The sequence below is a fragment of the Temnothorax longispinosus genome, chromosome 11, assembly GCF_030848805.1.
Source record: "Temnothorax longispinosus isolate EJ_2023e chromosome 11, Tlon_JGU_v1, whole genome shotgun sequence".
Taxonomy (NCBI): Eukaryota; Metazoa; Arthropoda; class Insecta; order Hymenoptera; family Formicidae; genus Temnothorax; species Temnothorax longispinosus.
This window is the reverse complement of record NC_092368.1, coordinates 3,814,295-3,837,586: the sequence shown is the minus strand read 5'-3', so window position 1 is coordinate 3,837,586 and position 23,292 is coordinate 3,814,295. Positions and strand designations below refer to the sequence as shown.

The 23,292-nt window shown below is 40.6% G+C and overlaps 4 protein-coding genes across 12 annotated transcripts; 3 read left to right on the top strand and 1 right to left on the bottom strand.

The window, feature by feature from the left end:
• Positions 1 to 24: 24 nt before the first annotated feature.
• On the top strand, positions 25 to 4,414 carry Hig (hikaru genki). Of its 2 annotated transcripts, none has more exons than XM_071793805.1 (10): positions 25 to 167; positions 999 to 1,087; positions 1,552 to 1,714; positions 1,932 to 2,105; positions 2,260 to 2,394; positions 2,532 to 2,675; positions 2,747 to 2,926; positions 3,216 to 3,416; positions 3,617 to 3,705; positions 3,814 to 4,414. In XM_071793805.1, the coding sequence occupies exons 1-10, from the start codon at positions 71 to 73 to the stop codon at positions 3,928 to 3,930; spliced, it is 1,389 nt and encodes a 462-aa protein (XP_071649906.1). In that variant the 5' UTR covers positions 25 to 70; the 3' UTR covers positions 3,931 to 4,414. The 2 variants fall into 2 exon arrangements, with proteins under 2 accessions (XP_071649906.1, XP_071649905.1); XM_071793804.1 differs by having other exon boundaries at positions 2,747 to 2,959.
• Positions 4,415 to 4,535: 121 nt separating this feature from the next.
• On the top strand, positions 4,536 to 7,774 carry LOC139822188 (uncharacterized). The gene is made up of 9 exons (XM_071793813.1): positions 4,536 to 4,629; positions 5,025 to 5,224; positions 5,328 to 5,432; positions 5,688 to 5,852; positions 5,973 to 6,221; positions 6,475 to 6,617; positions 7,004 to 7,287; positions 7,400 to 7,561; positions 7,635 to 7,774. Exons 1-9 carry the CDS (start codon positions 4,536 to 4,538, stop codon positions 7,736 to 7,738), a joined length of 1,506 nt encoding a protein of 501 aa, XP_071649914.1. The 3' UTR covers positions 7,739 to 7,774.
• Mrpl38 (mitochondrial ribosomal protein L38) lies at positions 6,327 to 12,116 on the bottom strand. Of its 2 annotated transcripts, XR_011734470.1 has the most exons (5): positions 11,956 to 12,116; positions 11,471 to 11,858; positions 7,815 to 11,385; positions 7,633 to 7,723; positions 6,327 to 6,768 (listed from the first exon to the last, which is right to left on the bottom strand). XR_011734470.1 is itself a non-coding variant. In XM_071793806.1 (4 exons), the coding sequence occupies exon 3, from the start codon at positions 9,032 to 9,034 to the stop codon at positions 7,826 to 7,828; it is 1,209 nt and encodes a 402-aa protein (XP_071649907.1). In that variant the 5' UTR covers positions 9,035 to 11,385; positions 11,471 to 11,858; positions 11,956 to 12,116; the 3' UTR covers positions 7,569 to 7,723; positions 7,815 to 7,825. The 2 variants fall into 2 exon arrangements, 1 of the variants encoding a protein (XP_071649907.1); XM_071793806.1 differs by lacking the exon at positions 6,327 to 6,768 and having other exon boundaries at positions 7,569 to 7,723.
• Positions 12,117 to 12,407: 291 nt separating this feature from the next.
• Positions 12,408 to 23,202, top strand: LOC139822179 (inositol polyphosphate-4-phosphatase type I A). 7 transcript variants are annotated; one of them, XM_071793793.1, is made up of 19 exons: positions 12,408 to 12,875; positions 12,954 to 13,018; positions 13,407 to 13,587; positions 14,688 to 14,780; positions 16,178 to 16,333; positions 16,461 to 16,661; positions 17,056 to 17,210; positions 17,300 to 17,472; positions 17,692 to 17,839; positions 17,950 to 18,065; positions 18,147 to 18,233; positions 18,309 to 18,469; positions 18,586 to 18,769; positions 18,851 to 19,938; positions 20,020 to 20,324; positions 20,401 to 20,618; positions 20,703 to 21,022; positions 21,202 to 21,469; positions 21,731 to 23,202. In XM_071793793.1, exons 3-19 carry the CDS (start codon positions 13,470 to 13,472, stop codon positions 21,861 to 21,863), a joined length of 3,924 nt encoding a protein of 1,307 aa, XP_071649894.1. In that variant the 5' UTR covers positions 12,408 to 12,875; positions 12,954 to 13,018; positions 13,407 to 13,469; the 3' UTR covers positions 21,864 to 23,202. The 7 variants fall into 7 exon arrangements, with proteins under 7 accessions (XP_071649894.1, XP_071649895.1, XP_071649897.1 ...); XM_071793794.1 differs by having other exon boundaries at positions 13,383 to 13,587; XM_071793795.1 differs by having other exon boundaries at positions 12,410 to 12,875; positions 20,059 to 20,324.
• Positions 23,203 to 23,292: the final 90 nt, after the last annotated feature.

The following is a 23,292-nucleotide window of genomic DNA, read 5'->3' as shown; positions in this document are numbered from 1 at the left end:
CGCGTTAGCGTCCCTCGTCGTCGTTAATCATGGTCCTGCGTGACCGGGATCTGTCAGGATCACCAGCAGCATGCCGTGCGACGACCGTTCGGGAAGGACGCGTGCACGTGTCGCCGCGATAACGACCACGACGTTGCTCCTGCTCACGCTGAACATCAAGTGCATAGGTGCGTGCACACCGTTCGTAAGATACTCCAGTCTCCAGTGCGGGTCCTGCGATCGAAATTTACTTTTAAAGAACGACGGAATTGACAGAGAATATTTCTATAATATTTCTATATTTCGCTATAATGATGGAAGGATTGAAGAGAAGATATATATGGAAGGTAGAATTTGTAACATTCTTCAAATGTTTATAGGGCATTATCGTGACATCAAGACAATGATTCCATCAAAACAACTGATTTTAAATGAGAAATCACATTTCTATATAAAACTCCACTATAACTATGATATTTTCTTTTGAGGAAAGATATAATCGTATCTATTTTGTTATAACTTATTTGAAATGTGATGTTATGTGTTAAAATATAAATCTCTTCTCAATACGTGTGGAAGAGAATACGAAGATTTAAGAATCGGCTTTTAATTTCAAGAAATATAGATTACTTTTTATAAATTTGCATTTCCAGCACATAATTAATTCTTATCCCGATTAATTTTAATTTTATCATTTTATCATTTATACGGAAGATTTGCAATTTTCTATTCGTTCAAGCTTAAGTTACTCTTGAGTAGGATTCAAGGGGAAGCACGTGCAACCCCTTGCATGGTCTAACCGCTCGTGGGCGCGATGATAATAAACGATGGCTTTGTTGATGTGCCACGAGATCGAGTCGGATCGATCTCTATTTCGGCGTTCATCGCGCAAGCCGCTATAAAACGTGATCGATCTTCGGACGCTATTGCGAGGGTGTGAGCGAGCGTGCGCGAACTGAAAGATATAGCATTCAAAATGCTCTAAATATGTTGTGCATCTGTCGCGTTTATACTTGCAGATACCGAGAATTTGGGACTGGATGGCATTTGCATATTGAAAGGCCTTCATCCTTTTCTTATCGTCACCTATAAACATCTTACTATATCTGTGAGTATGTCGCTTTTCTTTTTTCTGGCAACGGAATTGTTAATATCGAAACATAAGCTTCGGTAGTAAGGAAGCGATTTTGGAAATGTAACGCAAGAAAATAAGTAAAATAAATCAATTTAAAGTTAATAAAGTCTTAATATTGCAAGGATTCTCACATCATCTGAATTCGTATATTTAATATGGCTATAATTAATATCGTCAATTACTAATTAACTGCAATTTCAAATAATTCAGTCGCTGAAAAAAATTATTATTAAAAAATATATATCTATATTCTTTTTTCATAAAATAAAATTAAATATTTGAAATTTTATCATTACAGGCTGTAAAGCCGATAAATTTTAAAGTGAAAAATACAAAAAAAACTTGATACAGTTCCAGAAACGTAATTGGAAATTCGGGAGCTTCCTTACTACTTCTAATTCTCGGTTTCGAATATTTTAGAAAAACAAATGTTACAGGTAGACACGATCGGTGTGCCTCATAACGAACGGCTCATGGTGAGATGTCGAGAAATAGGTAAATACAAGTTCATCGGTGACTCCTTGCTACACTGCCGCGACGGTGCGTGGGACGGAAAGACGCCTTATTGCGAGCCTACCACGGCGATCTCCAGTTACACCGGTACGTCGTAATATCTCATATAATAGCATTTAAGGCCCATACAATGCAAACATCTAGAAGACACTACGAGGACAACAGATGTCTATTTAGCAGTCTGCTCCAATTATTCAGAAAGTAACTGAAAAGAATACTTGAACTTTTGATGTCTCAATTCTTTATATTGTATAGAACGTCGTCGACAAGTCCCTTTTTAATTTTGATGTTTGTCCGAGAACAGAAGATGTACCTCCGACCATCGTCTTCGGTCTACCTGCTGGTTCGGCCGCAGTAGATCCGACTGGCGCACTCGCCGTTTACCCAGGAAGTATCCTGCACCTGGAGTGTCTCTTTGCTAGGAAGTTGGGCAATCCCGAATGGACGTGGACCTCAACTTTCCGTCGATATTTGACGGGTGAGTTACCCGGGTATTACCGCAAGTCTGAAAAGCGAGATCTTGAACTTTTATATCATTGAAACAGACTCAAAGATCAGATCTTTCCCGGCTTAATGTTTTGAAATTTAAACATTCGTTCTTAAATGATTTATATTTTATTTACCTGTCCTAGGATGGGCGATCGCTGCACGGGAAAGAGACTGGAAGTATCGCCTGTCGATATACTATGCAAAACCTCAGGATTCCGGAATGTACACGTGCACCACGCCGAAAGGATTCAACAACTCTATAAGAGTTCGTGTCATAGGTACGGCTATTGAGTTGCACTTTGTAGAATATTAAAGAATTTGTTGCTATTCTTAGAATTTATTGCACCAATATTGATCACGTTCAGTAGCCACGATAGTTCTTTATTTTATATACTTCGGTACTTCAATTTCGCAGATGTTCAATGCCCGGTACTGGAAGTCCCGGAACCGCCGTTAATAAGTCGTGTCGAGGGTAGCCGAATGGGACATAGTGCCGTATTCGAGTGTCCAGAGGGATACAGATTGGAAGGTGCTCCCAGCATCACGTGCCAGTACAACGGTATGAAGCAACCCTTGCTTCCAGTGAGCGTAGTTAGATACAATAAAATTAAGAAAATTGTGTCCTTGCAGGCAAATGGTCGACGGAGGTGCCGCATTGTGAGAAGATTAAGTGTCCAGAGATAAATATCCAGGAGAACGCGTTATTGGAATTGAACGAGCACAATAACACTTATGGCGAGAAAGCTCTCTTCACCTGCATGTGGGGATACAAGCTTTCGGGCTCGCAGAGTATGACATGCGAGAGGGACGGCAAGTGGAATGGATCTATGCCGACTTGTCAGAGTAAAACAATCATTTTGGAACAATTCTATTTTTAAAGCATTCCTTAGATAATAATTCTAAAAGTGTCTTTAAAAAAATGCAAATGTTTAACTATAATTCTTTTTAGACTTAACTTTTTTTAATTATGAAAGTACAATCCTTAGAAAAATATTTTTGTAAAATCAATCTTGGAATCATAATTTTAATTAGAAAGATTATGTGAAATCATAATCTTAGAGGAAATAATGCTGTAGTTAACAAAAGATAACGTTTGCAGAGATCACTTGTCCTGTACCGGAAACGCCACGAAGCGGACGCATCGTCGAGCAACCGCGGTATTCTAAAAAGCAGTATCACAACCGAACATACAAAGTCGGCGCCTTAGTGAGATTCGCCTGTCAACCAGGTCATCAATTAATAGGAGAAGCGGCCACCATATGCACCGAGAACGGTACTTGGTCTCATGATTCGCCCGTATGTGAGTATCCTTCCTAAGTTTTATAACATTCTAACATCTCAAGTGCGATTGACAATACATTAATTAACGTGAAAAAATCGCGCCCCTTTGCTGTAATTTCACGAAAAACAATAACTAAAGAAATTAATGTAATACTGTTCTACGTGATCCTTTTTTAAATCGTTAAGATCTTTAAATAACAAATTAATTATTTATTCCAGGTAAAGTAAGGTGTCCTTATCCAGGTGATCCTCCTCATGGCCGAATAGCGCCTCTCAAGTTTTGGTACAAACCAGGAGATAACATACAGGTGAACAGATTTCATTAATCAGATAGTAATGGGGAGATTAGAACATAAATGATGATTAAATAAATTTTCCAAAATTATTGAAAGGTAATTCTAAAATTTATAAAACAGGTAACGTGCTCACCTGGCTACGTGACTCCTCTGGAACCAGTAAAAAAACCGGCGTGTCGGGAAAATGGCATTTGGAGCGCACCACCGCCACCCTGCCGATCTTATAAAGAGGTGTGAGAGTTCGGATATTCGAGAATCTCATGAACTACCACTGCTATTTCATCTTACATGACAAAGGATTCAATATTCATTATTACGGGTAGCAAATGTGCATCAGTACTAAGAGGAACGTGGAAACTCGCGTGAAGCACTCTCTTAATTGTTTCGAAGGGTAGACACGTTACGTAAAAGTTAATGATATTATCAGGCGATGAATAGTTGCAGTTTACGATTTACCGAATCGACAAATAATCACGAGTAGATCACAATGGAAGGAGCATTTTGCGTTAAACGTAGATCATGGAATAACCAGTATTTTGTTTATAATTCTCTTCCAGACGTACAACGATTTTAATAAAAGCAAATCCCTTTTTCGTAATAAATATTTTCTCACAATTATTTCCATTTATTTTTGATAATAAATCGCGATGACATTTCCTTTCGCTACCGGGTAGATGCTAAACGAGTATTAAAATGTTAGCCTGACATAGTTACCGTTCTCGTTGCCATAATAACTGGAATGCAGCGTGCAACTAATCGGATAATGACAATTTCCTCGCTTGCGTGTGATGTGATGGTTAATACTCGATGTTGGTACCCAAAGGTTACGAAACGTCGGGGAAATGGGTCGCGCGAAAGCTCCTAAAGAGATACAAGTGAAGACATGGCTCATCAGGGACAAAATAAGTCGATATCGTGGAATTCTGAAGTTGCACGGTTAAGCATTGTTTAAAATTAATTAACATAATTATCTGTCCTCCATACGAATTGGGACAGACATATCCGCTCTGCTTCTAACTTAATTAGATAGAGAAATAGATCAGGATTTATCTTAGAATTAATATTAATAGCCATAAGTATTTTACATTTAAATTAAGATTATAGAATATTATACACAATGTTAGAGAAACGTTTTTACAGATGAAACTATATTTATGATGATACTATTTCTATATCAATAGCTAGAATAGAACTTTTTTTAGACGCAGATAAGATAGAACATTGTGTAAGAATTTCCTTTCGATATTTCTGAGATAAAATCTCTTTTTAAAGTAGTTCAGTAAAAAATATAAACTCTAAATAGTTATACCCGATTGTCCCGATACATCCAGCACGCGACAAGAAGCTACAGCTGTCGCAAGCAACGAAATTGAAATCGATAGTGTCAAGAAAAGTCGCGTCCCTGGAAGTAGATGTTAAGAAACATCGCGAAATTGTCACTGATTTCCGCGATGACGCTAAACAACATATCCTCAGATTGCTGGGCGACCACAGAAGATTTTATTTGGCGTTTAATCACCTGAAACCATCCGTAAGAATAGACCAACATTGCCTTCAAATTTTTAAAAAGTGACTCAAATTCTGTAAGGATGTAATTCTGGGATGCACTGTAATACGAGAATCTTGTCTCGTAGGAAATTTATGCAGCGATATATCAAGATTGCGATTTGAAACGTCGATTCCTGGACAAGCTCTACTACGAGAAAAAGAGAAAATTGAAGCGAGGTATCGAGTTACAGGTAGAGCCTGATTTTTACGCGACCTAATAAATGTTAAATATTCACTCTATGACACGATTAAAATAATAATTAGCAAAGTGCTTACATATATAAGTATGACATTAAGTTAGATACCCATTAGAGTATTAATGTAGTAATATATTGTAACATTATGACGTTTCTTATGTACTCAGTATGTAATATTATGTAAGATTCGTATACATGTTTCGCGCTAACTTTGAGCCATAAAGATTTGCTCGTTCGCCGAATGACAAGCTGGAATACAACGTTCTGTCAACTGAACTCGAGAGGCAAAGCGAATATCTACCGAACTGCGAGCAGCAACGATTGATAGCACAATTACAGCGATCCATCGCGAAGCATAACGCGGCAAAAGACATATATTCTACGTATTGGTCGATGCTAAATATCCTGAGAAAAGTAAATCTTTGATTATTAAATACAAGTGGCATATTCCGAAGAGTATTTGTATCTCAAAAGCATAAGAAATCCAATAATTCATGCGGCCACATCATTCTAGTTCCTACGAAATCTTTGTAGGACGTGATATTTTTCAATACCCTGTTGAACACCTTAAAAGAGGACCAATCTTCCCAATGCAAAGCGATGTTGAAGGTGACAGTGATGGGTCAGCTGGCGGCGGAAAATCTGGACGACATCAGACAGAAATACAAACGAATGTCTCGAGTCGTTTTGCGTAATATGAAAGTCAGAGAACAAATGTTGAGTACTGTACAATATCAGGTGAAAGATTTGTGGGCTTACGCGCAGTCATTAGTGCGCATTGAGGTGAGTAATTACAAATCAGATCGAACTGCATAGGTCCATTGGTCCCTCTTTTTGCGAAAATTGTAAAAAAAATGATATCTATAATAAAATTTTGGTAAAAGATACTTAAATTAGTTAAAGAGTTTATATATAAAGTAGATAGATACATGCTATTTATAAAGTTATTAGATAAAGTTTTAAAATATATATTTCTCAACGATAACTTGTACGACGAAGAGATTTACACAGGTATTCTCTTACTTACAACTTACAGAGCGTTCACGTTTTTGCGAGAAAAGACATCGATGTGTTCGCCAATAATAAAATATTAGAAGGTCAGTTAGCACATTTGGAAAGTATCTGTACTGAAGTGAAAGAAGTCCTACTCGTGCGTTCATATCATGACCTGCTATCAAGGTATTTTATTTTGGTCTCCATATATATATCTTCTTCATTGTATTTATGTACAATTTTTACGTTTTTCTATAAAATGTTTCCTTCCTGTGAGATCAGGCTTGAAAATCAATCCGAGCAAAGAACAGCTTTGCTAGCGCGATTAGACACCAATCTGAAAAACCGTGACGTTTTATTGAGCAAAAAAAATCAGGCTGTACAAGTTCTCGAGAGTCTTAAGCATTCCACAAAAACTGCAGAACAGTAAATAATTATTACAAGATATGTTAAAGTATTGAGCATAATTAATATATTAAAAAGAAAACTACTGTTAATTATTGATATTTTACTAATATAGATATACATCTTTTATCTCATAAATTACGAGTAATAATTTGAAAATCTCTCAGGTATAAGATAAACGGTATACAAGACATGTTGGAGCAAATCGAACTCGAGAAGAAACGCGAGAAGGATCTTAAGGATCAGATAAAAGCTCATGGCGAGTTGCTCACGAATATCAGAGCGGCTTTACAGAGTATGAACACAATGTTGCTTTGCGTCAGACACAGCGGCAAAGGAGCGGCGAAGAAGCCAGTCAAAAACGGGAATAAGAAAGAACCGATAGCCAATGACAGAGAAGATGTGGAAGAACGCGACATGCTAGCAGAAATTGAAGGAATGGACACCGATGGTGAAGAAAGTTATAATTATTAATTTAAATACAGATTTAAATCTTTTTCTCCCCTTAAAACATAAAGTCACCGATAAAAACGGTTTATTAACGTGATTTACCGACTTCATAGTTTTGGTGCTGCTGTCGAAGGTCAGCAAAAAAGCGAACATTCTCTTCAATATTAGTAACTTCGATCTCAAGCAGGAGGACGAAGCCAGAGATCTTTATCACACCTACGTATCGAATTATAATTCCGGTTTGATATTCGGGACCGGTGAAGAGGAACAAATTGGTAAATCTTCTTTCATCTATAAATTGACAATTTTATCGACTCCCTCTGTACAAGTCATATGATTTACATACAGGGCTATTGGTGGAACACGAGAAGATCGACGTCACTGTTCCAACGCGGGCAGACATCAAGTACCGCAGCAGACAAGCTTTCGAGGCACATCTGAAACCGGAATAACTTATCGCGTCAGGTTTTGTCACAATAAAATGTAACGTTTGAAAACAACTTTCATTTATTGTACAATATGCATTACCAAGTATCAATCTAGTATTCTTCGAGATCGTTGACGCGACCGTATCCACGCCTCTTCTTTATCACCTCGAATTTCAGCCAGGAAGGTCTGTACTTCTCTTCGTAATGGGCCAACGGGAATTTCTTCGGCGGCTCCGGCCCGTCGAAGGGATGAACCTTCTTCAGCTTCCTCAATAGAAACTCCTTTCTTATCTGCTTAGGATCGCGGTATTTGTCCAGATAAATATTGAAGGGTTCCCTCAAGGGGAACCACTTCTGTTTCTTTATAAACGGTTCAGGGAAATTATATCGGAATATCGGCACTCTCGTTTTTAACGTATTGTAGTAAAATTCCTTGAGCGAGGGCTCCCAGTCCGATTGGAAGAACGCCAAACCGGCAGGCGTCAAGTGATCCTGATACTTCCTGTAAAAATCCAACGTGCTCCAATTACGCTCCTCCAGATTCAGGCAGGGCTTGGCTCTTTTGTACTCCGAGAAATCTATGCGACGCTCCTGCTTGTAGAGCACGAAGATATATCTGCAATACCCGATGCCGTACGGCGCTATCGGTTGCAGATAGTCCACCAGTTCCTCGCCCTCCTTCAGACGATTCCCAGGGATGTTGCCGACGAACCAGTGACAGTACTCGTTGTCCGCCTTAGTCAGATTACCATCCGGCGTGCACATTATCAGGGTCCACAGCGATCCGTCCTCCGCGTTGTACGTCACATCGGGTACCCTGGAAGCTTCGCTCGGCTTGATCACGTTACCAGTGTAAACCCTCACCAGCTTGTCGTCCGCTAGATCGTAGCTCACGTCCAGCGGGACTGTCGGCATGAAGTAGGCATCACCGTACAGGTCGTCGAAGACGCCGTAGTGCTTCGCCAGTCTGTGCACGTGAGAGATCCCGTCGGTTTGCCGCCAATCTCCCCTCACCGTCTGCAGATCCACCAACAGCTTCCTGGAGCGCGACGCTCTCTCCAGCTCGGTGTCGTTCCTCCGCGCTGTGATCTCGTCCGCCCAAGCGCTCGTTATTGAACGTCTGGTGATTTTCGGCACCGCGTAGCCGATGTTCACCTTGAAATCTATCGTCGGGTCTTTGCGATTGAGTTCCTCGAGACGCTGCTGCAGGTTACGGGCGTAGATCGGCGCTTTCCCTCGCATCCGATGGCCGTAACGAACATGCTGGCCCCTCGGAATTAGAAGATCGGTGGCGAGGTAGCGCAAGAGCTTGACAGACATGTCGCGAACGGAATGTTCAATAATACACCATATTGTTTATTAGTGCCGACCAAAAACCTAACCTAACCTAAGTGGTCTGCGCGGTCTCGGCGACTCCGAACGCTCTTCGATCCGCCCGTCTCTCGATAGTCTCGATTCGAATCGCAAAAAAAATCGCGAACAATTTGACTACTTGGCGTCGCGTAAGTAGAACAGCTCGATTATTCTCGCGCCTCTTTTTACCGCAAGTTAATTACATTATTAAATGTCAAGCCATTCTTAAAACATATTTAACTGCGTTATTAAATGTAAAATCATCATTGCCATCGACAATCTGCTTAGACAGTTTATTTAGTGTAAATTTAACACCAAATCTAACACTTAAATATAATTAATTGAAAAATGCACAGCACGACACATTGTTTTCTGTAAAAGAATTAGGAACAAATTTAAAGAAATAAATACGTTGCACAAAATTGTAATGATGTTATTGACGTTGTCCCTTGACATTTTAGATGTATATTATTACGCACCTCATGAATAATTATAATAATAATATAATCATATAACGGCAATAATAAATCAGTAACATGAGTTGCATGATAAAACTAGCGAGCTCGCAGAATTTTTCTAATTCTAGCTTTTGCGAGTGCAACGTGCTTTCATACTCTATGTCAATATGTACGGCAAATACATATAAAATATTCGAGGATCGTTATATTATACTATTTGCGGGAATATATTTATATACATAAATATATTAGCATACGTATACCAATATAATTATATACATAAATTACAAAATATTAATATAATTATATACATAAACGTATTGCCACCAAGTATGGAAGTAGCTTGTATTTGCAAAGACTGTATGCTATATATAGCCTTCATTGAAACACGATGATCTCTATATATATATATATATATGAGGTATAAAAATATTATATTTGACTAATTATAAAATGTGATTTCTTTGGGCTGCTTGAAGCCAATAAGCTTACATGTACACGCACACAATAGTTCGTACATAACGGAATCCTATTTAACTGTTTTTTTTTCTTTAAGAAGCGCACGTTTCAACGAAGCGTTTTGCTTCACGTGCAAAATGGTCGTGACAATACTGGCAGCGCAGCGAAGGCAGTTAGTGTGCTGCTAATCTATCTAAACCGCACGCGACGTATGCGTCTTGCCTATGGCTAAACGCTATTTATGACTGTTGAAACCATTTGTGAAAAATATGAATAAACAGAACATATTTTTAACCTTTAGACCGCCGGAAAACCTAAATATAGGCTCTACGTATGATCGGAACTTTGTATATGTTATATATAAGATATAAGCACAACAATTTGAAGACTTTCTAAGAGAATTAAAGCTCATCACATGCCGGCGCTCTAAAGGTTAATAGATGAATTCTAAATTCGAATAAATTCTTCGAAAATGTTATCTAACGTGCTCGATAAGCCAAGGAACTATGGCCCCTTCCGCTTCGTTTTGATACAAAGCAAAAATGATAATCCGGCTGCAATAATGCAAAATGTCAAACGAATATAATATATAATCTGACTAATCTATTTAGGTATGTTAATATAATTATACGAAGCTATACACATATTTCAGTAACATATTCTCGAGCACAAACTATATTTTGCTTTATCTTTAAAGCGACAGACTGTAGAAATACAAAAAAAATCCTATTATGCCTGGATATCGCTGATTTGTTGTTACCATGATCCATTTCCACGATGTTCTTGTTATTAAATTTGTTCTTTCTTATTCGCTCTTCTTCCTCGTTAGAGTACACTGCGGACAAATCTGGATATTCAGATGTCTCCAAAATCTTCTCGATCTCATCCTCGTTGATATTTGGATATTGGGATTCGTTGTAAATGCTGGATACCGCTTCCGCCATTCCTGATAGCCTCCATTCAGAATCTTAATCTTATTATGCTTTATATCGGGATCCCATTTCTCGAAAATTTCCTTCACTATTTTTACATGAACACACTGTGCCAGTCTCTTGCGTAGCATTCCAGTGTCGATCGAGTAACTGGAATACTACGCAAAAGACTCTGGCACAGTGTGCGGTATCTTCGAACATTTTTATATTAGATAATACAACTGATCGCGTACTATATAAACTGGTCACTATCGCTACACAGACTTATATATAAGGGTTCTTCCGTCGGTATTTCTGGCACATTCAATCCAATGTCAATCCAATGTCGCTATTCGGCGCAATGTCGTTAATTTCAAAAAGCAAAATAATATATTTTTTCCACCGTATTATTTTGCTTCTTCAAATTAAGCTCATAGCGCACTTCTACGTTTTGCTTCATGTCTGCAAGTATGTTTTTCACTTCATTTACCTAGAATATAAACATTCATGTATTCCACCATCCGTACGACACACGTCAGGCTGGTTGGTTGTAGAAATGCAGGTACACTTCTTACCTGGTCGACGGTCATGTTCGTAACAGGAATAGACGGACTTGCGATCTTCGCGAGTTCTCCTCAGCCACTCGACCGAGTTCAGCCACCTCTTCAGCATGATGTACGCGGTCTCGTCGTCCCCTTGTTTTTTCGCCAGATCAGACTTCTCTCGCATACCGAGGAGCCTCCGGTACACGTTGCGCGGCTTCTTACCCGCAAAATTGATCTTGGCCTTTTGCAGGGAGATCGTTGACGGATGGCACCATGTCCAACGCGACGAATTTGACGCAGGTGAACAAATTCGTCGCGTTGAACATGCTGCCGGCCGTCGTGACGTCGGATTTTCAGCGCGAGGTCGCCGGTCGGGGGAACCGCCCGGCATCCGATGCAACGCACACGGCGCAGTTCGCTGTCAGTCAAAGGGCAAATGTTAATCGCCTAATCTACTTAGGACCGCGAGACATAGCAGCCCGGTGGCGATTGTATATTTGAGCATAAGTACATACCTCATAACCTCACCACGGTACTACCGGTCTCCCGGTTCCCTGCCCTGTGGTTCAAGGTGCGCCGTGCGCCCAAGAATTGTAGATGTCAGCTGCGCCAGAGAGAAACCTGAGAGAGGCCATCCCGGATCCCGGCCTTTTTCGTGTGTTGCTGTGTTGCATTTTCCGACGCGCCGCCTGAGAAAGTGCAACTCAACTACGTCGTATCGCTCGGTAACCGCACATGGTTTGCGTCCGTGCTAATGGTTCGTGTCCAAACTAGCCAGCTGGAGGGGATCATGGTATATATGCGCCAAGAGGTTAGCTCGTCCGCACGTGGATAACAATCTAACCGAATTGAAGCTGTGGCGACATCTATTAGCGCGACAGCGAATAGTTGGTGTAACGACGAAGATGAGTTTCGCTGGCGCGCTAATAGATGTCGCCACAGGTTCAATTCGGCCGGTCGAAACTTTTAAGCTTCCGCGATCGGTCGGCAGATGGCGCCAGCGTGCCCGACATTCGGCCGAAGATGAGACCGCCCAATTACGCTTAGCGCGAACGCCGCGAACGGTTTGCGGTGCTCGCCGCGACGTGCTTGTTGTTCCGGCGATCGTGATGATGTTTGCCTGGGACGCGCCGCGCCTTTAGCGTCTCGCCCGCGACGCATTGAACGTCGCCGCGCGAATCGAACGCGCGCGCCGTCCGCTCGATCCGACCGACCGATTCGTTCTCCATGTGATCCATGTCGCACGTGCGTCCCGTCGGCTCGAGATTGATCCGCACCGATAACGCGACGGGAATGGGCTGCCCGCGGGGTACGGCGGCGCGTGACACGTCTGGTTTTTGACAGGGGTTTTCCCCGATGCGCCCCGCGCGAACCGGCCGAGCACCGTACACCCTGGATTCCCGTTCGCTACTGAGAGTTCATCGTCGATCGTCGCGTGAGTGGTTGGGAATGGACATTTTTTGACGCGCCGCCACCGGCCCGCTGTCTTCTACCGTGTTTTGATATCTTTCAGATGCGTGCCGCAATGCCGATGGCAGCGAGAGGGACCGCGCGAGCAGTGATCCATCTGTAAAAATGGTACGTCTCCCCCTCCTCTCTGGAATCCCTCGTTTTTCACGAGAGAATTTCTGACGATTCTTCTTCGATCAAAATATGCTTTATCAATTTACTTAGTCGAAACCAGAAGTGCTTGTTAAAATCCTCACAATTGGATTAAAAATATGTTATGACATATTTGCTTTTCATGATATACGTATTTTTGACAGTTGTGTTCTTACTGTGCAATTTGAGGAATTGCATTTTAAATCCATGAAGAATTAACTCTCTTATATTTGTAAATTAAATTCAAAATAAAAGTGATGAAGAACGTTAGCTCTTAAACTGTGTACCACAGTTGCGCAACAAGAAATTTGAATGGAATGCAGCGTTATGGTTTTTAAAGGCTTTCGCATGTTCCAACTTCCAGTATATAAGAGAGACAAGTAAGCAGCAGAAACTGTAAATATGTCGGCTTGATTGCCTGTGCAAGATGAGATTCAATAAGCAAGAGCTATTGACTCTGGCTACGCAGCCTTCGCAGAAATTCGAGAAGGAGGGCATTCTGTACGTAAGAGAACGGCAAGAAGGCTTCTTTCGCAGGACGGAAAGTGAGTTCTCGGAATGTTTTTACAAACTCGATAGATACCTCTTTAAATTACATAGCAACAGAATTTATCCTGGCGAATGAACCGATGCATGATCGACCCCTCGTTTTCAAAGCTTGATGATATACTTAATACGACGTGAGAATTCCTCGTTTGGCGTTTGAAGTAGAGCCCTAGAAAATTGTGCCATTCAGATTGTTGAATGTGTTTACGAGTAAAGAATAAATGGCTGCATTTGGTCCGAGCTTTGTTTTAGTCAGAAAAGAGAGATTATTGTTTATTATCGTCGTTCCAAGTCTTTTTATAGTCTGATTGGAGCTGTTTGATATTTAGGCTCGTATACCCTTATAGCTGTTGACTTATTAACTGTTACGTTAATAGATGACGGAATATGTTGCACGAAATAGACTTTATCGGCTCCCTCAAGTTGGCCTATAGGCCCGCGATAGCAGCGGAGAGACTTAATAATTTATACCCGTTTTTCTCTGTCTCCTTTCGTATTACGGCATGGCTTTGCACGAAGCAGAATATTTGTTTTGTCGTGCGTCATTTGAATGACGTCATTAGAAACTTCGCGGAGGTATCAAGAGTATATAGAGGCGGAGTCTATTCGGATACTCTTTAACCATTATCCAGAGTTCATTAACTTGAGTTTAATTCAGCTACTTAAATACTTATCGGAGCAAAAAGTTAGTAAAACAATAATGTCTTGATATTACGAGGCACAAACATTTTAATGACAGAGTGAAACTCCGTCTCGCTCCTAATTGGAAGATAATTTCTGACATTATCACAACGCAAAAAATAGAATCGGATGAGTTACTTCCGTAAAAATAGGATGCTCTGTTGCTTAACTCTCTATGTAATTATCACCCCGCGATAAGAATGATCATTCGTATCAACGGGATATTAATAAACTGATAACAAAGAGATTCGCAGAATTTCATTTCCACGCGATCTGTCATAAATCGATACGCTCTGACATAATCGCAAACAGATAAAATTAGGTCACTCTGGTCACTCGCTGGCTCTTTCTCCCTCTTTCCCTTTACCTTTGTCAGGATGTCGTTGTGGCGGCTATCAGCATCTCGTGAAATTTTCAGGTACAGGTAAAAAACCCGAGAACAAAAATCAGAAAGGAAGGTCGCATAAGAGTCTACGAGATCTCAATTGCGTTACCGCCGGCGCGAGCAAAGGTATACACTTGCCCGAGTGCATTTTGCTATAATATGATACATAATTATGAAACCATCTCACGCTCTCACATCGCTATTTTTAACACGCGATTAACACGCTCTTTGACGGCCCGGCTAATCTTGATTAACGTGTGTGAACATTTCCGACACTTACATAAAGACACCTGCAAGAGTGATTCAACGCACGCTTTAATGAAACTAATTTCCCGTTTAATCGGTTGAGTATTGAAATAAATATTGAAAAAATCTAATAATCTGACGAATGAACGGAATATCGAACTCGAAAATTTAACATCTGTGTTCTGTATTTAACATGCTGAATCTAATTTTTCCATTGAAATTACCAATTTTGATTTTCTTGCTACTTAACGTGTAATGTTTGCATGCAGTATTCTTATTACTGAACTCTTGACTCTCGGTTCATCAGAATAAAAGCGGAAACTTCAGTATTAACAAATTCTCACAGCTTGATATTTTGTAATCTGTTTTACTTGGTTATTTAAATTGTTATCAAGGATTAATGTATATATTGTACGATTGCTTTTTTGATAAAAAATTAACGAAGTTTGCTTAGTAAATTACAAAGAACGCTTTTGGTGAATCGAGAGTTACTTGCATGTGGAACAGAATGCTTCGCATGTTGTGTATGTTTTTCGAGAGAAACTTTCTATAAAAAGAAAAAATTGTAGCGACAATGATTTAATATGCAAATGTTCATGTCATGAAAAAGGCATCACTTAAATTCAACGGGAGAATGAGTAGGAAACATCTTTTAAAATACACGTATTTACATGCATTTTGCATTTATATGTTTACAGCATATAATCTTGCTTTGAGTGCTTGTCTTGTAAATTCCCGTTCAAGATCGCATCGATCGCATTGACGAAGGGGATGAGAAGGGGAGAGATCAAGGACGCAGCGATATAATGACGGAATGATATAAGGGTAATCGGTCTCACGAGAAAACTCGTTACCCTCGAAAGGGCACATCTCTATAAAATTGGATGCGCCACATATGCATGAAAATATAGTATACAAACTTTAAGAAAGAAAAATTATCTGTTAGGGAAGAATATTATCTTGGCGCTAATTAATAGTCACAGGCGCAGTAGATTTAAGTCTGATTGTTGCAACAGGTTTTTAATTGGATCTCCGCTTCTCGTACTATTATTAATGACCGTTTCATTGAGACTGATGTGCTCTTTCGAAAAATCTGATTATCATTGCTAATCGGTAGTCCGCAAAGAACCGAATAACATACGAGATGTCGTTCTCTTCTTCCTCGTCTCTTCTTCTTTGCCGCTTGTTATCATGCAGAAATCCCCCTCCTTAACGAAAATCTCCCAACGTACGAATGATTGCGCTTAAGCCGCTGCTGCTCTGCTTCTCTTGTGCAGTAAGTCTCGAACGATGGTGCAGACTGCGAGGCAACCTTCTGTTCTATTTCAAATCGCGGGAGCAGTGGTCGGAGCCGCTGGGAGTGATCATACTGGAGCAGTGCACGGTCCGCGTGGAACCGTCCAACAACCAGGTCCCTTACGGATTCAGCATAGGCAAGTATTTTATCATCCGTGCAGCTTCTGCATTTCCCTCTTTCTCGTCCATCCCCTTCCTTGGTGCATCGCTGCTCACGTAGCGTGCGAGGCGACGTCAAAAAGCATAGAGGGAAAAATGTTGCAGTTTTCGACGGAGGCTTGTTTCAACAGTTAGGCGCGAACACGGCCGAGGAACGGGACAGTTGGTTGCAGGCGCTGCAGCTGGCCAGCTACGAGTGCATGCGGAGCCAGTTGCTGTCGTTGCGACAGCGCATCGAAGCCTTCAGCGGGCACAAGCACGACACCGACATACAGATGTTGCGGCTGCAGCGCGGGACCTTCACAGGTGCGAACACTTTAACAGTCTCAAAGTTAGAAGTGTTTCTTTGTCTGAAACGCGCGATTTTCTTCACACGTTCTTTAGCATGTTAATTATTGTAACCTTCTTTTAAATCTTAGACTAATTTGACAAAAATTAAACTCAAGATGTACTGACAAATTTAATATTGAATTTTTGAAGCTAATTAATGCAGGATTATAGAGCTATTTGTTGCTGAATTTTTATTAACAAAATAAAATGTCAATCCGACATTTTTTCAACTTTGCTATTTGTTCGAAGCTTTATTGGTAATTCATAGTAAAATTGTATTTTGTGTGGATTGCTATTCACACTTCATGGTGCATGAAGCATAGTTGGTAAAATTTGGCACATTAATTTCATGCTGAATTCGTTTTCTCAGATCCGGCGGAAGTACCAATGTGCGAGATATCGTTAGCCTGCGACAATCTGTTGTGCGATGGACATGGCCGGCCACCCACTCCCGTTTTAGAGATAGATGTACAGTCGAAATCTTCCAAAACTTGGATTAAGTACGCACGAACGGAAGTCGTAGAGGTAACTACGAGAAAAATTCTCGAAAAAAAGTCTTACTATTGTAAGTTGCTAAAGTCAGTCTGTAAGAGTTTCTTTGTGGCTTGTTTCAGCGAAGTAGTAATCCAAATTTCTTAACTACGGTAAGCTTTCGAGCTAGCGACGGTTTAACCACTGAAACAAAAATCAGGATAACCGCATATGATGTCAGGGAAAGAGTCAGCCAGACCGCAACTCCGATAGGAAGCGCGATCGTGACTTTCAGTACAGTGCAAGACACTCCTAGGTAATTTTAATTTAAATGTATCGCTATTAAGTGAAGTCGAAAACTCTGCAAAGAAATACAAAACTCAGATTTAAAATTTATTTATGCATAGTTTTTATATTAAAATTTTCTATATTTAAGAAAATTTAACTTTTTAGTTAAACATGGAGCTATTTATTAAAATTATTTAATTATATTCTCTTCCAATTGTTTTCATTTTTTTTTATTTATTTTTTTTAGATTAAGGATACCATTAAAATCAGCGAAAACAACGACAGTCGGATTTTTAACGATTAACGTGTGGAATCTGGAAGCCGAGGATAAGGGGAATAGCACAGAGAGTACACCATCGCGAAATGCAGTATACAGCAACAACAACCAACAACAAGTAATAAGTTAATTCAACTAGCGTTTTTCATTGATGACAGATTTGTCGTCACACCCACTATTATACAGAAAGAGAAAGACATTTAATTCTTATTGATATATTTTTTCTAGTTACCTTCGCACAGACGCTCGCAGTCGTTACCTCCGAGATTAGGGACAAAAATTAAGTTCCCGCATCAAGGCCAGTTGAAACTTCTCTTTGCAAATCCATTTGTGCAGACTTACAGGTAAGTTTCTACAAGTTTTTACACCAACGAATCGACTTTATTGGTGCATTTTATAGTCATCATCTAATTTGATTATCGTAGGTTCCATTCCGGACTAGGGGGTGATATTTGCGTACACGAGATTATGGCGGAGAGCAAACTCTGTTTCCAATTTCCGCAGCATTTACTGTGAGCATATTACATTTTATCTTGTGTTAATGGCGATTAAAGCGCGAAGAGAAATAACGTAGCGGCAAATTGCAGGGGTATTTGGATACAGGAAGAAAAGGAATTGTTGCAAGAGGTAGCTGGAATGGGAGAATTGAGGGAGCCTTGGCATACGAAGCAAATCGAATTGCTTGATCGTCATCTTCACTTGTTACATTTGTATTCCCAAGCCAAAGAAAACTTAGCCGCCTACAAAGGTGAAGATGTCGATATTCATGTTTAATTCGTAATAAATAACTCAATGTATTTATGAAAGAAAGTAAACCCGTCTCTAAAAATCTAATATTCGAACGTTTGATGATTCGCATTTCAGGGAGTTATTTCAAGCAGTCGTCGCGAAAGAACGACCGTACTCTCGAATTTGCGCCTTTAAATTTACATCTTCAACGAATGTGGGTTCACAACGACACGTTGAACAAATGCGGATTTTATGATTTTATTAGCGTAGGAGCATTTACCGCCCATTCCCATAAAAGCAAAAACGGCGGACTCATAAGGTACAGTTTCTTATCCGAGTGATCGTCAAAATATATAAAATACAATTATAATTTTTAACAATATTGTTTATTTGTTTGCAGATTAGTACAGGCACTGAAGGAGTCGCCTATGCGAAGTAATCAACTGTATCAGGGAACATCCAAAATTACGATGGCGCATGACGCGATCCAAGCGATCAAACAATTACGCCGGGACGTTGTAGAGGCAATGAGATCCTTGATGAAACTTGCCAAGGAGAAGCAAACAAGTGGCATGCTGCCGATATGCGAGGATATGATCACGAAGACCAGAATCTTACTTAGTCTGTGGGATCCCGGCTTGGTAGAGGAGGCTTTAACGTTTTTAGAAGAGTACAAAGTCGCGAAGGTCCAGGACAACTCGACCACGACCTCGTCTTCGGACGACACTTTGACACTGGATTTTAAGATTAATCAGTCCTTGTCGCCGTTCAAACGAATCACGCAACAGCTGAACTTTGACTTGAGGAGCCCTGATTTCGACGACTTTGTCACGCCCGATACTCCTGAGTGCGTGCAGGACATCTGGACGAGGAACGGCATCAGAAATGGCGAATACGCTTCCATAGCGTATTCGAAAAATGAGGCGCCCAACAATAACACCGGCGAGAGCGACGTTGCGGAAGAGAATTTCGTAATATTTCCAGACGTGGAGGACGATCCTAAGCAGACAGAAGCGGAAATCGATGAGAATGTTCAGCGAATTCACGACAACGAGAAAAAAGAAGGCTATGATGACGAGAAGGAAGATTTGAAGAATGATACTGATCCATGCAAGCGTTTCTTGGATACTCAGAAGATGTGCAATTCGCCATCCGCAAACTATTACAAACCTACGGACGAGCCGGAGCCGTGGGATCTCACTCAGTTGAATATTGAGGCGAGCGTCATGTGCCTCGTATCAAAGGTGAAATTTCTCTGCGGTAGATGCAGCAGTCCGGCCGTACGATTGCGTAACAAAAATAGCCTGAGCAGATCGCAGAGTTTGAAGGGTTGCTTGCCGAGTAATCGGCATAACGTTGAAGTCGTTACAATTCAGCCGAAAAACGGTATCAAATGCGAGGAGTCAAACAAATTGCTGGAGGAGTCGAACGAGCGGCAGCAGTCCAGCCCGGGATTAGAAAAACCGGCGTTCTCCAAGGCAAAGGAAGGTAAGGAAGCCGCTTTATTAGAATGCAATTTTTTTTTTATGCAAAAACGTAGTAAAAACCCGCAACATAATGCATTGTTAGGGATAACCGATACTTATCGTAACTCGTCTTCCAATGAAGTGTGCCAAGCAGTCGATTCGATGACGCGCGTGATCAAAAATAATTCGGGACAGAGAAACAAGTTTACCGAAGGCCTAGACTTCGCGTCGATCGTCGATTGGACGAGCGAGCTCAGGCCGAGCATGAAGAAGCTGCGGCAGGCCATGGACGGTCTGCTGAAAACTGCCAGACTGACCCACTCTGTATTTCGCGTACAGGAAGACTCGAAAATGGCGCAGCGCGTGTGCAACGTTCGGTATAGACGAGACGTTTGCTTCAGTCAAGCGGTGAGCGTCTCATATTATTCAACTTGGTAAGAAAGATATGTGAGAGCATCTACTAAATAATTCCGTAAAATTTCAGCTAACTGCCTTAGTAACTGGCATAATGGCGAAACTATGGTGCCAACGGCCCGATCCAATGTTTCTCCTAATTCTCACAACTCTGGGACCATTGGTTTCCTTCGAAGGCCTTCTTAGCTATTATGGAGACGAGATAGACATGTGGGGCGACATGGCTGTGGCGGTCGAAGACACGCATACCGTTACATTCACTCTGTCCAGATGTGGCATTCAACACAGGTAGGCGGAAGCTTTGTCACGTTTCTTGATTTAATTACGTTAAAAAAAGATGTTTTCATCTAAATGCGAATGCTATTCTTGCAGAGTTGATAGAAAGTCTAGCACGTTCCAGCTTCCTACGCCGCGCGTAGTAGGATCGCGGAGTGCGTTGACGGTGATACTCCCGGTTCCGGACGCGATTTACTCTCTCTTGCCATTAGTGCCCTCCTCGAGACAAACATTATCGTTCAACGTGACCCCGGTGTTCTTCAACGTCGGTATTAACGAGATGGCTTCCTTAGCCGAGAGTCTCGGCACTACGAAGCCACAGGAGAAAAGTAACATGGACAACTTCGACAGATTGAATGAATATTATTTGAGATTTAAGAAGCTGAATCTACCGACGGAACCTGCATCTACACGTTGTAAGTAAAAAACTAAAAGACAACAAAAAGCTAAGAAATATCGCTTAAAAAATTTAGAATCTAATTTGTAAAACATTTAACCTATCCGATATTTTCTTTCAATGCCTTTTAGACTTTTGTGTCGTTTAGATACTTTTCTTCTCGATAGATTTTAAAATTGATACATCTTTTTATTACAGTTGCCGCTAGGTCGATTCTGGGCCACACATTGTCGGATATGATGATCAATTTGAAGACCTGTGTGCAAGAAAAGGTCAACAAGAATGTAGAAATCTTGCAATTGTCCTCGCAAATATGCCGAAGAATGCGCGGTTTGAGATTCACCAGCTGCAAAAGCGCGAAAGATCGAACCAGTATGTCGATCACTCTTGAACAAGTCAATATATTATCGTCGGAATATCACCTGGCTGAACACGAGTACATGAGGGCTCTCGACTGTATGCGAAGGTGAGTGCAAATATAAAGAGAAAAATATTTGAGCGGGACTGATTGATCAATAGCAATAATCATATTTTTAAGAACAGTTTCCACTCTCACAGGGTGCCAAATAATTTTTTGTACCGCGAATATTTCTGAAAATAACATCTCTCTTTAAAAAAATTAGATATTTTAAATTTCTTTCTTTATGTTATTGAGACCATCTCGTAGGTCTGATATGATATGATATTATATAATCTGATGTGAACGCATTGCTCCCCTCTGTTCTAGCGAGGGCTGTCGCCGGGAAAACACGTGGAAGAACATCGGCGTGCGCAAGTACGCGTTCAACAGCTTGCAGATTTTGACGCTGCCCAGACTCTACCGACCGCCGACCGGCACGTACGGATCTGCCCAGACTTAAGGAGGAATCCAATTAGCGTTAACGTACGCACATTGCACGAAATTAAGTTTGACTTTCTGGCTGTGTAATCGCGGATTAATTTCCGTAGTATGTGCTAAGTATGTAGTACTTGTTACAGAGTAGCATATACTGAACGCCGAGATGCGTTGAAGTGACGTAATTCTTTAGAGAATTTATCGGGGACACGCGACTGGCACGTGTTGGGCATACGAAATGCCTAAACAGAGGGACGTAGCAATATAACAATAAGAAAGAGCTTCTACGTTCGCTTTTTAATTTTTTCCTTGTTGAGATTTTTTTTTGTTTTGCGCTCTGAGATTTCAACTAATTGTTAGTTGTGTGGAGGAATTCCATGTTTTGTTTTCGCATATAAAAGTTGTAGCTGCGCTCCCCTCCTCCCTCCGGAGAGCAGCATTTAATTACTTAAGTGCATTATTGCCTAGATTTGCGACGTAGAACAGACGCGAATTAACGCGAGGTCGGTTACCGCGCAATAGTAAGCGGTAAATTATTTATGTAACGTGTATTGTAATGGGGCTGGCCGGGATTGCAGGGTGAATCGGATTATGATAAAAACTCCCTTGCCGATTCGTTTCGATTTCGTTGAGATTTTTTTTATTTGATTTCGACTCACTTCCGTATCTTTTGGAAATTCTCTCAGTATCTGTTGTTTTCTGTTCTTATCTATATGCTGTTTCTACGGTGCAGGTTTTTAACTTTGATCTAATTCACCCTTCATTCTAACCCGCGATTGTTGGCGAGTTTTTGCAATATCATGCTTCGGATACCGTAAACGCTAAACTCGCGAGTTTGATATATTTTGTAAAGCTGCAAATAAATTATGAGTTATCAATAATTTCCGTTGCAGTATTGCGCGTGATTTTAGCGTTTATCGTATTCAAAACACGGTATTGCAAAAGCTCTCTGTTATATCTAATCGAATCTATCGTGTTCGTTGAATCGATTATTCGCCTTTACAGAAATAATTAGCTCGGTGCCATTTTCTGCCATATTATTACTCATGGAATATCCGATAATGTTTAGCATCGTTAGCATCGATTTCGAGGGAATATCGTGAAGATTGTATAAACGTTATTCAGGAATGAATGACATTGTATTTAACGGGAGAATGTTATTTTCACACGCGTCTGTGCGTGCGGGAATTCAACGTGTTACATCCAACATTTTGTCATACAAAAGAATCCAAACACAGACACGTAGCCGTACTTCCATCACCCCAATTCAATAATCTACTAACGCGTTACCATATCCGTAAATATAAACGGTAGACTCCAACAGGTTGGACATTGTTTTCAATAAATTATTAATTTTACCCGAACGCCGAAGTGGCTTTTGCTTTTCTCGTTTTCTCCAATTAGGCGACACAACAAAAATCCATATCCTTCATTTAAAATATTTATATATGATA

Excerpts from the sequence above, each read along its gene's own strand:
- LOC139822188 (XM_071793813.1), top strand. The coding sequence starts at position 4,536 with ATGGGTCGCGCGAAAGCTCCTAAAGAGATACAAGTGAAGACATGGCTC. Across the intron at positions 5,433-5,687 it reads AGCGAGGTATCGAGTTACAG|CTGGAATACAACGTTCTGTC; the intron begins GTAGAGCCTGAT and ends CCGAATGACAAG. Across the intron at positions 6,222-6,474 it reads AGTCATTAGTGCGCATTGAG|AGCGTTCACGTTTTTGCGAG; the intron begins GTGAGTAATTAC and ends TACAACTTACAG.
- Mrpl38 (XM_071793806.1), bottom strand. The coding sequence starts at position 9,034 with ATGTCTGTCAAGCTCTTGCGCTACCTCGCCACCGATCTTCTAATTCCG.
- LOC139822179 (XM_071793793.1), top strand. The coding sequence starts at position 13,470 with ATGAGATTCAATAAGCAAGAGCTATTGACTCTGGCTACGCAGCCTTCG. Across the intron at positions 20,619-20,702 it reads AGATGTGGCATTCAACACAG|AGTTGATAGAAAGTCTAGCA; the intron begins GTAGGCGGAAGC and ends CTATTCTTGCAG. Across the intron at positions 21,023-21,201 it reads GGAACCTGCATCTACACGTT|TTGCCGCTAGGTCGATTCTG; the intron begins GTAAGTAAAAAA and ends TTTTTATTACAG.
- Hig (XM_071793804.1), top strand. The coding sequence starts at position 71 with ATGCCGTGCGACGACCGTTCGGGAAGGACGCGTGCACGTGTCGCCGCG. Across the intron at positions 2,106-2,259 it reads TTTCCGTCGATATTTGACGG|GATGGGCGATCGCTGCACGG; the intron begins GTGAGTTACCCG and ends TACCTGTCCTAG. Across the intron at positions 2,676-2,746 it reads CATCACGTGCCAGTACAACG|GCAAATGGTCGACGGAGGTG; the intron begins GTATGAAGCAAC and ends GTGTCCTTGCAG.